At 33.8% G+C, this 17,327-nt stretch overlaps 3 protein-coding genes across 3 annotated transcripts in view; 2 read left to right on the top strand and 1 right to left on the bottom strand.

The window, feature by feature from the left end:
• Positions 1-3,768, top strand: part of LOC140433155 (uncharacterized) — a 38,996-nt gene extending 35,228 nt beyond the window's left edge. The window contains exons 2-3 of the mRNA XM_072521200.1: positions 306-385; positions 1,913-3,768. Coding sequence (XP_072377301.1) covers positions 306-385; positions 1,913-3,089 — 1,257 coding nt within the window. The 3' untranslated portion in view covers positions 3,090-3,768. The remainder of the gene's footprint in view (positions 1-305; positions 386-1,912) is intronic.
• Positions 3,769-4,332: 564 nt separating this feature from the next.
• On the bottom strand, positions 4,333-5,666 carry LOC140433117 (uncharacterized). Its single transcript, XM_072521169.1, has 2 exons — positions 4,992-5,666; positions 4,333-4,485 (listed from the first exon to the last, which is right to left on the bottom strand). Exons 1-2 carry the CDS (start codon positions 5,664-5,666, stop codon positions 4,333-4,335), a joined length of 828 nt encoding a protein of 275 aa, XP_072377270.1.
• Positions 5,667-6,772: 1,106 nt separating this feature from the next.
• Ssb-c31a (single stranded-binding protein c31A) lies at positions 6,773-14,330 on the top strand. Its single transcript, XM_072521201.1, has 2 exons — positions 6,773-7,009; positions 13,798-14,330. The coding sequence occupies exons 1-2, from the start codon at positions 6,953-6,955 to the stop codon at positions 14,062-14,064; spliced, it is 324 nt and encodes a 107-aa protein (XP_072377302.1). The 5' UTR covers positions 6,773-6,952; the 3' UTR covers positions 14,065-14,330.
• Positions 14,331-17,327: the final 2,997 nt, after the last annotated feature.

A 17,327-nucleotide genomic window follows, 5' to 3' on the forward strand; every position in this document is an offset into this window, starting at 1 on the left:
GAGAGCTTAACTGGAGTTGCTTTAGGCCACATTGTTGAAGATTCCGTAAAGAATTTTAATTTAGATTTAAATTTTGCGTAGGTTTTGGTGTCGACAGTTGCTCAGTAATTTGGTTGCTGTTTTCAGATTGGTAAATAAAAATCAATCAACATTATGTAGGATGAAGATTTTTTTAACATTAGGGTGCCATTACTTATAATCTGTAACTATGTGTACTAATCTGTAAGAAATTGTAGGTCTCTAATTTTAATCCAAACATTAAAAAATATATGTACATAAAAGTTTTAATTGACATTTTCTTACAGGTAACCGTTTGGGCACTAACTTTTGTCGCCGTTTCAAAAAGTGTCCCTATCGAACAAAAAGCAGTTGCCACACAAAAACCGTGAGTGTAATAGAATTTACTACTTTACTACTATTATTTATACATTAAGTTGAAATTTTTAATACAATCTTGACATTCCGATTAGATTTATTGTAAAGCTTGAAATAGGAACATACATTTTTAATTACTACTGAATATTAAAATAATTGCAAAACTGATGACAACAGAACAGACGTTTAACAGACGCTATTTTGTAATAAGTCGTGTTAAAACTTCCTTATTCTGAATACACTGCTCCAGAAAACTACACTGCTCTCCGAAGAACTTTTTGTTGTGTTTTCTTGACTTCATGATCCACATTTGAATAATTTTTGGTTGATAAAAATGAATATGACAAGAAAATTAGTTTATGAACTCTAATTTTTGTAATGTACAGGAAGTATGTTATTTTTTGTGAAGAGTTGAGTACGAAAGCAATAAAGTTGGTCTGAAAATCAATAAAGCCCGGTTTCCTGTATCTTTTGGGAGTTTTTCATTTTTCCTTGTTTGCTTGGCTTGTCACTTCTTTTGTGCCTTCTTTAGGGTATTCACCAACATTTTGTTAAGCTGTTTAATATTGTTTTCACCTTGCACGCATTTCTGTATGTTGCTCTCTAGTTCGTCCTGGTATTCCCTTGTGTTAGTAATCGCAGTGTATGTGTCATTTTTAACCTTTGTTACCATATTTCTTCTTTGGTTCGTTCAATAAAATCTTCGCTCTAACTATTCTATGGTTACTTTCGGTTGAAAAGTGATTTTAGTTACTTCTTGAACAACGTCTTATTTGTTGGTAATTATAAAGTCAATTTTGTTCTTGTTTAAGCCATTTGGTGATTGTAAAGTTCACTTTCTTTGAAGGCTTTATTTAAAATGTGTGTTCATGACATATAGCCTGTACTGCAGAAAAAACTGTATAAGAGTTTGGCCTTTTTCGTTTCTATAGACATATCCGTAAAGTCAAAGTACAAATCATCCTGCTTGTGGCCTATCTTGGCGTTTAGGTCTCCCATCAGTATAGCTTAGTTAGTGGTTACTTCTTTTATCAAAGTGTTAACGTCATCATAGAACCATCCTACTTCTCACTTTCAACTTCAGCACCTATCAGTTCCCATAAATTATACCTGGTATACCTGGATGATCTTTAGTCGAATGTTTTCTTGCAATGAATTGGGAACACAAATTGCTCAAAAACTTCCCTCTTCAGACAGTCACTGATATTTTTGACTAAACAACTTTTTCTTAAATATCTTGACACAGCTGATGCTCTGTTGATAAAGTTTTTTTCATCTTTTGCAGAATCGTGTACATTATGTAGAACAATTCCCAGATATTTAACTGCGATACCTATTATACAATATGGTTTTTACTACGAGTTGCAACATTGGTTCTCTAGATTATCTTTCTCTCCATATGTTCACGTAGAGTTAGTTTCTTATTTGATGAAATTTATGAAATTGTATCTAAAGATCGTTCTCTGTGGATATATATTTAAATTTTTACTATTTGACTTGTTAATCAATAACTTTAACATTAAATTATTTCTTTTAGGACAGCACAGAAGAAAGTTGGCTACGACTATAGCCCCGCTGACGTAAGTGGTCCAGGATACAACTATGGTGCACCCCAAGTAGACCAATCGTTTCATCCGGGAGATTATCAAGGAGGTTATGACAATTATCAAGATACTCAACATCTTGGCGTTCAGGATGTCCATCATGACATTCATGACGTCCATCACGACGTTCATGATGTCCATCACGAAGAACATCACGAAGTTCATCACGACGACCATCATCATCACGATCCAGGATACTGGAAAAAGAAGGTAACGTGGAAGAAGGGATGGAAAAAGGTATGGAAAAAAGGTCAGAAACAGGTTTGGAAACCGAAATGGAAGAAAATCTGGAAGCCGATATGGGTGCCGACGAAAAAGCCGGCCTGGAAAGAGATTCAAGTACCCGATTGGAAAAAAATTTGGAAGCCTGTGTGGAAACCCATAAAAGTGCCTGCTTGGAAGGAAATCCAAGTGCCAGATTGGAAAAGGATATGGAAACCAGTGTGGAAGACAATTCACGTACCAGCTTGGAAGGAAATTAAGGTCCCAGACTGGAAAAAAATATGGAAACCAATATGGGTGGACATACAAGTACCTGCATGGAAAGAAATCCAAGTACCAGCGTGGAAACAGTTATGGATTCCTGTTTGGGTTAAGGAACATGTACCTGGCAAACAGCATCTTGGAAAAGATCACGAAGGTGCAGAAATAATCGCTCATGATATATGGAAGAAAAAAATGATTTGGAAACCGATTTGGAAAAAATATTGGAAACCAGCACAGAAACAAATCTGGATAACAAAGAAAAAACTCGAATGGAAAGAAGCCTGGAAACAGATCTGGAAGCCAGCTAAGAAACAAATTTGGGTGCCTGACAAGAAGCTGGAATGGAAAGAAGCGTGGAAACAAATCTGGAGAACAGAAAAGAAGCAAATTTGGGTTGCAGATAAAAAGCTTGAATGGAAAGAGGCTTGGAAGCAAATATGGAGGACTGAAAAGAAACAAATTTGGGTCGCCGATAAGAAACTTGAGTGGAAAGAGGCGTGGAAGCAAATATGGGTTCCTTACTGGAAAGACATTTGGTTACCAGACTGGAAGGAAATCTGGAAACCAGTTATTATTCAAGAATGGTTCCCAACTCCGGATCACCATGATCATCATCATAGATAGGATAATAGACAATAGTCAGATAAGACAACTTAAAGCATGTGTGTTTTTTATAGAGTACAAAATTTTGTCAAATTTGGTAAAAGGCGGAAAGCTTTTGTAAGGAACAACTTCTGTTTGACATAAACGTAGTCAAAAAGTTATAGTATTAAAAAAATAATGAAATCAACACGATCTAATGAAAAAACAATTTTTCGGCATGGTTTATGAACATATTGAGCATATGAATACAATACCTTGACACTTTAAGGTAAATTGTATTGTTTGCCCAACAAAAATAACGTCTTCTCTTTATATCATGTTTAAAGGAAACCTGAGAAGATTATAATATATAATAACTAAAAGGATAATTCCAGAATAACTGTCAATAGAGGTCAGTACCAGAATCTTATTTAATAATTTAAAAGCCATATAAGGTACATTGTACTGAAAATTATAAAAATATACAGAATATATGATAAAATTTATTGAAATATGTCTATTCAAGGTTTAGCGGTTAGGAAAATTCTTGTAATTATATAATAGAGGTTAGGATGATCTGACGTTGCTCCTGTTGTTTTGTTTGTTTTTTAATTGTTTGTATATACTAATAATTGTAGACAACTTTTGACTGATCTTCGTGTGAGTGTTTATTGTTCATTTGTTATTTGTTACTTGTTTTAATGTAAATAAATTAATTTATACGACATATTTTTGTTTGTTTTATTTGATTTCATAACAGAAGAAAACAACCAAAGAATGTAATATCTAAAACAAAGCAAAATAATTGACCAAAAAGTTCCTGATGTTGCTCTGAAGCTGTTTGCTTGGAACATTTTGATATTATTTGCTCCCTGCATAGGCAAATGGTTAATACAAATAAAGTGAGCGCTGCAATACAGGACTGTTCCCCTAGTGCATGTCTTTCTAATGTTCCGGGTTTATCGACCACATGACCTAAATGACCAATGGGAAGATTCTTCTTCTTCTACGGCAGTACAACCCAAATTGAGCCTTGGCCTCCTTTATTTTTTGCCTTCACCCTTGCTTGTCTGTAGCGGATCTTCTACATATATGGACTCCTAAAAGGGCTTGTGCGTCGCTGTTTACTGTGTCTTTCCAGCGCTTTATTGGCTTTCCAACCTGTCTCTTTCCCTGCATTCTAGCATTAAGTGCTCTTTTTGGTAACCTATCCTCTCCCATTCTTATCACATGTCCGACCCATTGCAATCTTTGTATTCTAATGATGTCTGACAGTGGTGCTTCCTTATAAAGTTGATAAAGCTTGTTGTTTTATCGACTTCTGAAAATTCCGTTTTTCCTCACAGGTCCTAGTATTCTCCTCAGTATTTTCCTTTTGAATGTGTCGAGTTTGCTTTTGGTTGTTTCTTTTAGGACCCATGTTTACTGCCATAGCATGCTATTGGTCGAATTAAGGTTTTATAGATTCTCATCTTTGTATTTCGGTGGACATTTTTAGACCAAAATATATGGGAGAGGGCAAAATAATCTCTGTTTGCCTGGGTTATTCTCTTAGCTTATATCTGAGCTTATATCATCTTTATGTATAATGTTTTGTGGGACTATGTTTGGAAACTGCGTATGTTTTTGTGCTACTGTTGATGTTCTACTCCATGCTCTAACCATGCTCCTCTTCTCGCATTTTTCTTGTTTCCCAGGGTGGACGCTACTTCTGTCAGTACTGCTGTTTTGATATTATTCTATTTGTCCTCTATGGAGTGCAGTTCTAGCATTCTTAACTTCTTCTTCGAACTTCTCTTTACATTCCTGAATCTTCAGTTTTTCCAGGTCCAGTTTGTTTGTTCTTTGTTGACTTTCGTTTCTTTCTTTGTTAACTCTGCATCTAAATTTGGTTTGGAGTAAAAGATGGTCTGATCCACAGCATGCTCCTCGACGTGTTCTCACGTTTGAGATAGTACTGGCTGCCTTTTTGTTTATCAGCACATGGTCGATTTGATTGGTTGTGGTTCTATCTGGTAAAATCATTTTGTGTATGTTTTCATGTGGGAAGCATGTGGAACTTATAACCATGATTTTACTGGTGGCAAAATTTATCAAAAACTCCCCATTCTTGCTCATTTCATTGTGCAGTAGGTTTTTTCCTGTTGTGCCATAGAACTGCGGCTCCTTGCCTATTTTAGCATTAATATCACTCATTATAATCTTGATGTCATTTCTTAGCGCATTGTCATATACTATCTCCAGCTGTTGGTAGAAGCTTTCCTTTGTATGTTGTTCTTGTTCTTCTGTTGGGCAGTGAATGTTTATCATTATTAGGCTGAAGAAGTGGGTGCAAATTCTTAACTTGCATATTCTTTCACTGACTGCCTGGAAGTCTATGATTTTTGATTTAAAATCATTATCCACCACAAATGCAACTACACATTCTTTGCTTCCTTGTTCCTTCCCACTGTATAGAATTGTGTGCGTTTTAGTGTCCCTGGCACCTTTCCATAGCCATCTTGTCTCCTGAAGGGCAGTAATCATGAGCTTATATCTTTTTAGTTCTTGCAGAAGTGCGGTTTGAGCTCCTGGTTTATTTAGTGTCCTCACATTCCAGTTTCCTAATATATATTGCATGTTTCGTAGCTTGAGTCGTTTCCGAAAGTTCCGTCCTGTACTCCAAGGCAAATGTTCAGGTTTTGTAACAGTGTGTTTTTCCGGGAGTTGGTTGTCAGCCCACTTCCCAACCTTCCTCCTTTACCCGGGCTTAGGACCGGCAGTGGTGACTCCCAACCTTCCTCCTTTACCCGGACTTAGTACTGGCAGTGGTGACTCCTGAGCTACTCGATCCACCCATTTGACACCACAGGCTAAAAGATTACGCCACCACAGAGTTAAAAAATGGGAAGATTACGTGGTAAATAAATCCAGCCCATTAGAAAAAGATGCAGGGACTGTTTGAACCAGTTTTCTCTGTCGCACTGAGGAAAGTGACTACGTTACTCCTCCAGATAACACTGGCCTTATTAGTATTTTATACATATAAACTAACTATGGTAACTACATATCCTTAATATAAAATTAAATAATAGTTTTTTCTCAAAAAACCTTAAAACATCGCCCAATCTAGGGTCAGATCATAAATAAGTGCTAGGCGAATTTCCAAACACTCCAAAGAGCTCATATAGAATTGGATTACGAAATGGCTGCAAATAAAAACGTTTAAGTTTGAGGTAAATCTCGTGACAAATGGAGGAAATGTATACCAGATGTAAATTAAATTGACTACAACAAGACGTCAAAGCTTTGGTTCAATACCGAAATTAAAAATTTAGTATACGAGAAATGGAAAGCATAGTTACCTGCAATACTACTGCAATAAAACAGTTAACACCTACCTATAATACCAATATACAAAAACTATATCAATTATTTTTTGGGGATTTAGGTACTTTGGTGTCGATTAAATACCTACATAGATTTGAATACATTTATATTTGTTTTAATTAATGTCCCAGGGATGATTTTAAATACCACATAAATATTATAAATATATTCTTTTAATTTATTTTTAAAACATGATGCGAACAGTTTCGATAAAATATTTAAAAAAAAGTTTTTTTTTAAACCTACATTTTATAAAGAGAATATTCTAGGCCGACCCTGTGCCTTGAAAAGAAAGATGAACAGCTGCTGCTTGTGGTTGTCGGAAGTTGGTATGATTGTTTAGTGACATCTGTATCTGTATTGGCTGCGCTGCGTTGCAATTTGCAACCGTCATTTTCTATTTTATAACCTCCATTTGTTAAGAATATCTCTAAGATAGCAGCCGGCATAAATTTTGCTTCGACCTATTTGTATTTTTTCAATTTATACGCTTTGTTTAAGTTCTAGTTTTCTTTCGTTTATTCAATCTATTCAATATGCCTAAAAATAAGTCAAAAAGAGATACTTCCGACTCAGATTCCGGACCAGACGACGTAAGTATTGTTTCTAGTAGATACTAATTACTAATATTTAAAACAAGGTCTTGATGTTACTATATTATATTTTGAGGTTTATCAGCATCTATTTGGTACTAAATGTATATTATAGGTTAGAAACTTACATGGTTGGATAGAAATATATTAATAGGTCATTCTTTACATGTTCAGTATTGTTCATATTGGTTGGGCAAGGCTGAGTTCATTCACAGTTATAACTATTTATTTTACCTTCATGCAATAATTGCTGAGAACTGTGTCATTGTTTGATTACTCCTAGTGTTCATAGTAATTACTGTTCTATAGAATCAGCAATGGTTCACTTGGGATACCTAATTCTTGCACTAAAATGCTCATTTCACATTTTAACTGTTGAGGTATTGGTAGATAAAAGAAATTATGCACTATTTTCTTAATTATTATTTAAATATTCTAATATTCCTCTAATTTTACTGTTTATTATTAATGTCTGCACTAGATATATTCCTATTATTAGCCACTTTTTTTGTTCTTATCACATCTTTCTTTCACAAACTTACAGTCTCTGCTCATATTATTTGACTCACTTAGAATTCTGGTTTTCTTTATTTCATAATGAATTATAATTATAACTATGTTGAAAAGAATTAAAATTATCAAATAATTTTACTACAATACTAATATTTTTTAAGCCACCCTTGGATTTAAGAACTGCAGCCACTCTCCTAAGAGTGCAATTTATGCATCTTGCTGCTATTCTAAATCGTTATTATGGTTTCAATAAAAAATAATTCTTTCTATCAACTGACCCTTGTTTGTTATTGCTTCTTCAGCCAATTTTCTTTTTAGACACTCACAGACATTTTTGGCGAGGTTCATGTCTTCTAAGTTGCTGGGCTATAGTCATAGAGGAATTTCTTGCCTCATTAAAAAACTTTTAATGCTTTTAGCCTTATGGAAATGTGCTCTATCGTGCATAAAGATCTTGCAATTAATACCAAACCATTTGTTCAGTTGTGGAATGAATCTTTTCTACTAAACTCTTATATACTTGTCTTGTCACATGGTTATGCATACCACATATAGACTTCCCAGTCCTTTGCTGTTCATTACAGAACAGATTATTGCTTTTGCAGGACATTGTTTAATTGTTTTTTATTACACGTCCCTTCTAAATTTTTCCCTTGGTCTTGGGACAAATTTGGTGGTATCATCCATAATTTGAAATGTTGTTTCATTACTAAAGCAAACCTGCAAATGTGAATAAAAATTATAAAGTATGAAAACAAAATGATTTGTATTAACTTACTTCTTGGCAATCATTAATAGTCGATTGTTTATGCAAATTGGTCAAACTTTTAAGCATTTCTTGAGCGTTTGTGGTGTTATTTTTGGCATTTTAACAGGCCTACAACATTTGAATCCCACACTGTAGAAATTTGGGCATACAGTTTCCACTGATATTAAACACCCTGCTTTTTCCAATTTATTACTTATATCTACATGGGTGCCTCTTCTGTGTTTAGAGCCAAATTCTTTAAAACTCGCCTTATGGGGGTGACTGAAAACTTTCTGCCTCACCAAGCCTTCGGAACTAATGTAACATTTCTCTTTAAGTTTTTGACTCAACCTGCGACCTGACAACTGAGATACACCATATTTTCGTGCTATTTCTCTTTGGCTAAATGTGATATTTTCTAATAGAGGAGTAACAGAAGAGATTTGCTCAACAGAAAGATATTTACATTTACTCATCTGAAAAAATTCCAATCTGAGATTAATCATCGTGTTTTATGATTAGAAATTAACCAAATTCAAAACTAACATTACCATTGAATCATATTAACACTCACTACTGCCAATTTTACAAAAGTTGACCAATTACTAATTAAAGAAAAAAATTAAAGTTGGAAAAAGTTGAGTCACTGCATACTTTTAGCACATTATATTGCCATTTGTTAAGTTTTGACAATTCACTCAAAAACCTCCACCTTTTTAAATGTAATTATTTAGTATGATTATTCACTAATTGTTATGCAAGCCATTTGGTAGCTCGTATCACTTTGAAGATACTTGAAGGCCCTTGAAGTTCAAAAAACTGATATTTCTAAAGTGAGTCTAATAATTTGAGGAGGGACTGCATGTATGAATTATTGTATCATAACGGTATTTAAATTTAAGTCCCATAACGGTATTTAAGTCAATTGGCATTGTTCTTAGCCTATTTAAATTACCTATGTCACATATCTGGATGTAGGCAGTTAGTCTAGTGACTTTAGTCTTTTGTTAACAACAATAATTCTGTAGAACTCTAAAATCTGTTTTATTCACATATTGCTGGTGTAGGAAATATAATTGAAGGTTAATTCAGTTAATTAGAGATTCAATAAGTGAATGAATGAAATTTAACAACAGTTTTAATGAAAACGGGAAAAATGGCAAATAAGTCAGCTTCCAAAGCCAATAATATCAGATCACACACACAACTAGAAGAAATATTTATTGGAAAATACCTGGGATAGGTAGTACAGGTTAAAATTTTCCAACCTCCTGTATGACAAACTATTTGTGGTACCTTTTTCTCGAACCTAACTAGTTCTGATGCAATTATTGAACTTATGTAAAGGAAAAATTAAAAAGAGAAGGTTCTAGGTATGGATAACATAGCTGACATTTCCATTTTCAGAGCTGAATTCTCATTATAATTATTAGTACCTACTCTAATTAAGTGCAATATGCTTTCAGGCAGAGTAGCAACAAAACTTCAACCCCAGGAGACCTAGTTACAATCTTGTTGAATATATTCAGCCCCTTCTAGGAAGAAAATTACATATGCTGCCTTGTCTTCATCCTATATAAATCTTTATTCCATCTTTATTTTCAGACTACAAGCAGATATCTAATTACTATACCTATATCCAGTGTGCAAGTGTTTCATTGTTGCCATTTTGGTGACACTGATTCTGATATCCAACTGATTTCAACCCACCAAGTCCATACATACAAAAATTGTTGTCAATGAGAACAACTGTTGGTCAAAGCAGCACATTAGCTGTAGGTGACATATTGTATAATAGTATTCGAGAGTATTATGAGGTTACTTCTGAACCCATTTTAAAGAATGAACATTTTGTGATAATATAACCTTGTGATATTTATCTGTTTTCTTTGTATCTTAAATTAAATGGCCAACTTAGCTTAGTTTTTATAATGTGTTAAAAACTCTCTTTATTTATTTGTTTAAGATAATAACTGGAATGTTATTCTTTGTTCCTCTTCTACACTCTCAGCTGTAATTACACTCTCAGGTTTTCTTAGAGAGTTCCTTATGTTAATGGTTAAAAACAATCCTTTTATGAGACCTAGAAATCATAATTAGACAATGTTCCTAGCTGCTTTAAAGAACTTTATCATTGTATATGATGACTATACAATGTTTTGTTTTTAACTTCCTCCATTTAGAAGGCTCCTATAAGCTTGGACCTTTATACTGCATCTATTTTGTCGATTAAAGTCTGTTTACAGCTTGCAATTATACCTGCAAGATGCAAGAAAGTTGCCTAAATGCATGAGCAGTATGTCGTCAGGCGATTGTTTCCTGCAACTTGCAATTGCGTGATAATCAGTTTGGTGCCATTTTCTCTGCAAGTTTTCATGCAGGGTCTAGGGGAATTTGTAGTAAGTTTGATTTTTCCACAATGTCAATGGTCTTATTCACCATCTCTGTTCTCAGCGTTCTAAACCAGTAACTAAAAGGCTAAAAAACAATAAGTTTTAGGTTTAGGGTAAAAATTTCAACATTAATTGCATTATAATGCAATAAAAGATACCTGGCTTGGAAATTCAGCTGTTTTTTGTTCAAAAGTCTCTTCTTTTGACTGTGTCAGGTGTCTGGTGTCAGTTTTTGTAGATAAAATATGAAGCATCAAAACTGCATCATTGCTTTATTTTGAAATCCATAGTTCACACTTTTGCACCACATTTGATATATTTTTGAGCTTGTGGAGAATTTTACATACAAGTCAAGCTGATCCTATTATTATCTTTTTTGTTTTCCTTGCAATCTAATTTTTTTTTCAGTAATTCTTAGGTGATTGTTATAGATCTTCTATAAACTAATATAGCTGAGTTAAAATCATGGAAAAACCAATGTTAAACCAATTAAACAAGTTGGCTATACTCTCACTGTACACACATCCTAAATTTCTATAAATGATCAGCATCAGTAAGTGCTAAGTTGTTTATCAAGTTATCTTTACAGGAAATGATCCTTTATTTTATCATTAAGAGGGAGTGAGAAAGATTAATAGAGATATTGGGAAGATATACACTCCAATTATGAATGCAAACCTCTCAAAAAGTGGAAAAAATATTTTTTCTTCAAGATTCTGTAAAATATTGCATTGCAATTCAATCAAATATTTCTTTATTTGCCTTCTTCATCCTGTAAAATGTGTTAATACAACAGAAATGTATTTATTATTAAATTATATTATATATTGTTATTTGCAGACAGATGTGCCTTTGTGTGAAAAAGTATGCTTAAAACAAAAAGAAATAATTGGAGACTACCATCAAAATCTTTATTTTCAATTACCCTTGGCTGTACTACCCATTGTACTTATTGTGGATCTTAACGTGTTCCAGGATTAGTCTCCATTTCTTCTTATTTTTCACCTTGGGTTTCCAGTTTCATATCTAATCTGTTTTTCCTTAACCATTGTGCTCTGGGACTACCACTCTTTTCCCTCTATGCAGTCTTTATTTATAAATTCAATTTGAAGCATCCAAGTTGTTCATTCTCTCTATGTGGCCTAGCCACTACAGCATATTTATTTTACTGGATTTAACATCAGGTCTGTAAATGTGGTAGAGCCCAATATTATAAAACCTTTATATCAAAAGTGTTTTTCTTTTTGTAATTCAACGAATAATTACAAAATTATTTAATTTAAAATAGGATTTATTTGCTAAATGTACTCTTCGGTTGATTTCTGATCTTACTGCATTATTATGGTTGACTTGTGAACCTAGATATATGAATTCTCTTATGACTTGTAAAGTATCTGTTCCAATCACTTGGTCGTTAGGCTGCGCTGCTTGTGTGTCACTTGTAACTTTCATATACATCGTGTTTTTTGAATTAACCTGCAGCTCCATGTTTTTGTTGCTGTTTCTAAAGTGGTGAATGCTTGTATTAGGTTTGTCTGCTTGCTAGAGGATGTTCATTTCATTGGTATACGCTAGTATTTTCATGTTTTTATCTATACTGTTGCATATAATGGAACATGGTATGTTATTTTGTTGTCATAGTTGTACTCTCTATCTAACCTTACTCTCAAGTGTTGAGAGCATTGCTTCTTGAATTCTACTGGATTTGTACTGCATTGTAAAATAGATCTCTTTTCATGCTATCATAGGCCCATCTAAAATCCATATCTCTTAATTCCATATTCATGTTTTTTGTAAAGCTTGTCTTAGAATGATTATTTGATGAAATGGTATCTACTTCAAGAGATTTGTGCTGTCAATTTTTTAAATAATAAACAACACAAACAACAAAGACCAATACAAATATACATTCAATAACACCCGTGGACAAAGATCTCTGATAGATTATGTTATAACCAACAGAGATATTATATATCCATCAAAAATCATCGACATAAGATTGCCTCAACTCAGCAGATGTACGTAGCAACCATAGCTTAGTATGTAAAATAAGAATCATCATCAAATACTTCACATCCAAGAGAGTGGCGTCAACACAAACAAAAATCAGAGTAGAAGGATTACTTATACCTCCAAAAAAAGAATATCAGAGAAGATTGCTGATTATGAAATATCAGAAATCGATAACATTGAGGAAAGAGGAACCACCTCATGGTTTAGAGAGGAAGTGAAGACAAAATGCCAAGAAAAGAAAAACGCCTTTTTACAATACAAAACACAACAAACACAACATGCATACAACCTATAAACGAATCAGAAATGAAATGAATATGTTAGTTCGACAAATAAAAAGGGAACACCGACAGCGCTTCTCAAAACAGTTGGACCACGACTTCTACAGAACACAAAAAGAAATATGGGAAATGATCAGAGGACAAAGAAAAGATATAAACGAATTAATAAAAACGAAACACATTCAGAAGGGAACATACTTTCGATCACTATTTGCTGAAGATGACGGTAATCAACCACCAACACCAGAGGGGACGGCAAATAAAAAAATAAATATTGAGGAGGAAGAGGTAAAGGAAGCATTAAGGAAATTAAAAAACAGAAAATCACCAGGAGTAGACGGTATTCTTTAAGAGTGGAGATAATAAAAATAGGTTAGACCTTTGTTTTGATTCTGGAAAATATGAAATTAGTCATTAAAAGAATGATTATGACTAGAAGGTGAAGTACGTTCATAGAATCCGTTTTTGTTATTATCGAAAACCCTTTTGTGTTCTGCTATACATTTGTTAACTTTTCTACCAGTTTGACCAATGTTTAATGTATAAGTGCTTTTCTTTTAGCATACATCAAGTAACAGTCAAATCCATCATTTATTTAGAATTTTTATAAACTTACATTAAGAATATTGCCATTAGATGCACTTTTTAATCTAAAAACATTGATATACGCTATGATATATTAAAGTGACTAAACAAGCGACAACTGCTGACAAAAAATAAGAATTTATTCATTAACTCGTTTGTAGGAAAAGTTGTGACACTTCTTACCACTAGAACTGAAAGCTTTAAACCATTTTAAATGTCCATTTAACATTTTATTAATAGCGTTTCTTGTTGTAGGATGTTCCAGTCAAGAAGACCAAAAAGACTGAGTCAAAACCGTCGAAGTCGTCAAGCGAAGAAGAGAATTCCTGGCCTTTGGGTAAAAATAAATTTGTTAAATTGAGTGAGTTCAAAAATACCTGGTATGTTAATATAAGAGAGTACTACAATGCCGACGGCGAACTTAAACCCGGTAAAAAGGGAATTATGCTAACGATGGAACAGTGGCAGAAATTCAAGGGTTTTGTTGACGAAGTAGATGAAGCTATTAAGAAAAATGTTTAGATATACCTATATGTGTTCGAGGAACTTGCTGTAATATGGTTATTGCAAAAAATGCATTTGATTTGATACTTAATGTGTGTTTAGTTATGTTTTGGTAAATTGGTTGTTGTGTTTTATGTAAATGGGTTTATGTTAGGTTTCCTATGTTTTTATAAAACATTGGTTTGTAAGTTTTATGGCAATGTTCCTTTGACTTGTTTAAAATCATTTTTTGTAAAGCTGTGCTTTTGAATAAGTTTAAGTTTAAATAAATTTGGTTACACGTGTTTTTTACTTCTCAGTTTGCAAAAATAACCTACTAAAAGATCCATTGGAGACATTAGATGGAAATTTTTAAAAAAAAATGCTACGAGTTGCACTTAGTGATCAAATAAAAATAGAGTGAACATCTTGGAGATCTGGTCTGACATCTAAAATGGAGAAAACATTTCATGCTATCAGAACTGTGACTATTTGGAAGTTTACTTTGATAATACTGGCACTGATTCACAAGAAATAGATAAATGAATCACACAAGCAAAAAAGTCTTGGGATGTCTTAATAATAAACTAGAACAACTGTAGAGAATAACCAGACAAAGGGAAGAGGAGAAAAGAGGATACACAAAAGAAAGAAACGAAACCACTTAAATTACATAGAAAACCTCAACAGAGAGAAAGAATTCAGAGCATTCCATAAAAATGTTAACATTAACATATAAAAGAATTCAAGGCAACCACAAGACAATGCAAAAGTCAGATTGGCGACCTATTAAACAACAAGGAAAGATGTATTGAATAGATGCAGAAACAAATCAACCGGAATAGATAATCTCCCAGCTGAACTATATAAGGAAGGTGGCTATGATACCATATTGGTATTACAGCAGCTTATAAAAGAAATATGGACACAGAAATCCCTCCCCAATGATTGGAATATTGGACTACTTTGTACCATATACAAAAAGGAGATAGACAACTCACAGAACCTATAGAAATAGGCAGCGGAATAAGACAAGGGGATTTATTGATCCCCATGCTCTTCACAATTTGATCATGGATGAAATCATCAAAAGCGTTAACAAAGGAAGAGGATGCAGAATAGGAAACAAAGAAATAAAAATACTCTGTACATAGTGTACAAAGAGTGGTCCACAGATTTAACATAAGAGCAAAAGAATTTAATATCACAATCTCATCTCAGAAAACTAAAACAGTAGTCAGAAAAGCACCAACCAGATGTAAAATAGAAATTGATAGCATCAGTATTGAACAAGTAATGGAAATAAAATACCTTGAAATTACACTGTCCAGCTATGAAGACGATAGAGAAAGAAGCGATGAAGAAGATATGCCTCAGAAACAAGACCCGACACAGCCACAACGCAAAGGCTACTGGAAACTGCAGAGATGAGAGTATTGAGAAGAATTACAGGAAATACGCTGAGATCGAAAGATAACTAAAGACATTAGAAGAAAATGTAACGTACTGTAATAATTATTATAGATGTCGGTGAAAGGCTTAAAAGATGGCAGGAATATATTCAAGAGCTATTTAAAGACGAACGGACTGAGATAGTTCTAGAGCAGGAAAAGTTTGACAACGGCCCAGACATAACAGAAGATGAGGTATTAGAGGCGATAAAGCGAACAATGAACAACAAGGCAACAGGTCTTGAGGAAATATCTGTAGACATAATACGGTTAATGGAAGAACAGCAAATTGGAATATTGGTCGACTTATTCAATACAATATACAGTACAGGAATCATTCCCAGAGATTGGCTGATGTCAACATTCATAACATTACCAAAAAAACCAAATGCAAAAGAACGCCAAGACCACCAGATAATAAGTTTAATGAGTCATACGCTCAAAATATTTTTAAAAATTATACACCGGATAATACACAACAAACTTGAGCAGGACATGTGACACACAATTTGGATTTGGAAATGCATTGGGAACGAGGGAAGCCCTGTTCGCTGTGAATGTACTTGTGCAAAGGTGCATGAATATTAATCAGCCATGTGTTTCTTGTTGAGAAGAATGGGAAAAGATAAAGAGGTTTTAAATACAATTAAAGTCAGAAAACTGCAATGTCTGGGACATGTCATGAGGGGCGAGCGTTATAACTTGCTGCAATTAATAATACACGGAAGAATACAGGGTAGAAGGAGTCGCGCAAGAAGACGCATCTCCTGGTTAAACAATTTGAGAGCTTGGTTTAACTGCACTTCTTCTGACCTCTTTAGAGCAGCGGTATCGAAAGTGCGAATTGCCATGATGGTTGCCAACCTTCTTAGAGGAGATGGCACATGAAGAAGAAGATGGCTGTAAATTTTATTGTTCTTCAAAGGTTCAACCAAAGAATATAGACGCTTCTAAGCGTCTATATTCTTTGGTTCAACGTTAGAATTGTGAATTTTTATGTGTTTCAACCATAATAAAGAACGAGGAGAAGAAGAACCAACAAAGAAGTGTATAAGCAGTGCAAAGAGCTTAAAATTACGACGTGTCAATGCATAATTACAACTTAATGCACATCAGTCTGGAATTATTCTAAAATGCCAACAAAGTATTTTTATCATTTTAATTAAAAATAATATATAAAAAATGTAGAAACTAAAACCTGATTAGCTTTCTCGAGTGCGTTTTTCCTTAATGAATATTAAATTGTAGTTTTCAAGGTGGTTAGCAGTCGAGCTTTTGAAGTTTCCATGCATAAATTACTAAGAAAACGAGAAAATTATCTGCGAACTTTTATCTCCCAAAGAGTCTCGACTAATTTATGCCTGACCTCACTTATACAGTTTACCTTTTCTAAGAATTCGGTTTATTTGCTTTTGCAATAGATAACAAAAGCTGATACCGAAAATCAATGCACCCCTTTGTGGGATATCTAAAGTAGTCTCTTTAAATTGGAAATTTCCCGGCAGTGATTGTATTCGTAAGGAACGCGGGAAAAAGTTGTTTTTTGCGGTCGGAGAAATAGCTAGGTCTATCTTAAACTTTGAATCGGAGTGTTCGGAATTTACTGCAGGTCTCGGAGAAGTACAAGGGGTCATAAAAGATAAATATACTTAAGGATGAGAATATTGATTTTAAAAATTTATCGGATATTAGTAGAGTATTGCTACGTTTGAACTTCGCCTGGAATGGTTGTTGTATGTATCGAGTAAGATAACAGTCACTTTTGCCGATCCGAAGTCTCGATAAAGGAGGAGGGTCTTAGCGACAGACTTGGTACTAGTGACTTTGTACTAGCTGAAAATAATAATGATA

This window comes from Diabrotica undecimpunctata, chromosome 2 (genome assembly GCF_040954645.1).
Source record: "Diabrotica undecimpunctata isolate CICGRU chromosome 2, icDiaUnde3, whole genome shotgun sequence".
In the NCBI taxonomy this organism is placed as follows: domain Eukaryota; kingdom Metazoa; phylum Arthropoda; class Insecta; order Coleoptera; family Chrysomelidae; genus Diabrotica; species Diabrotica undecimpunctata.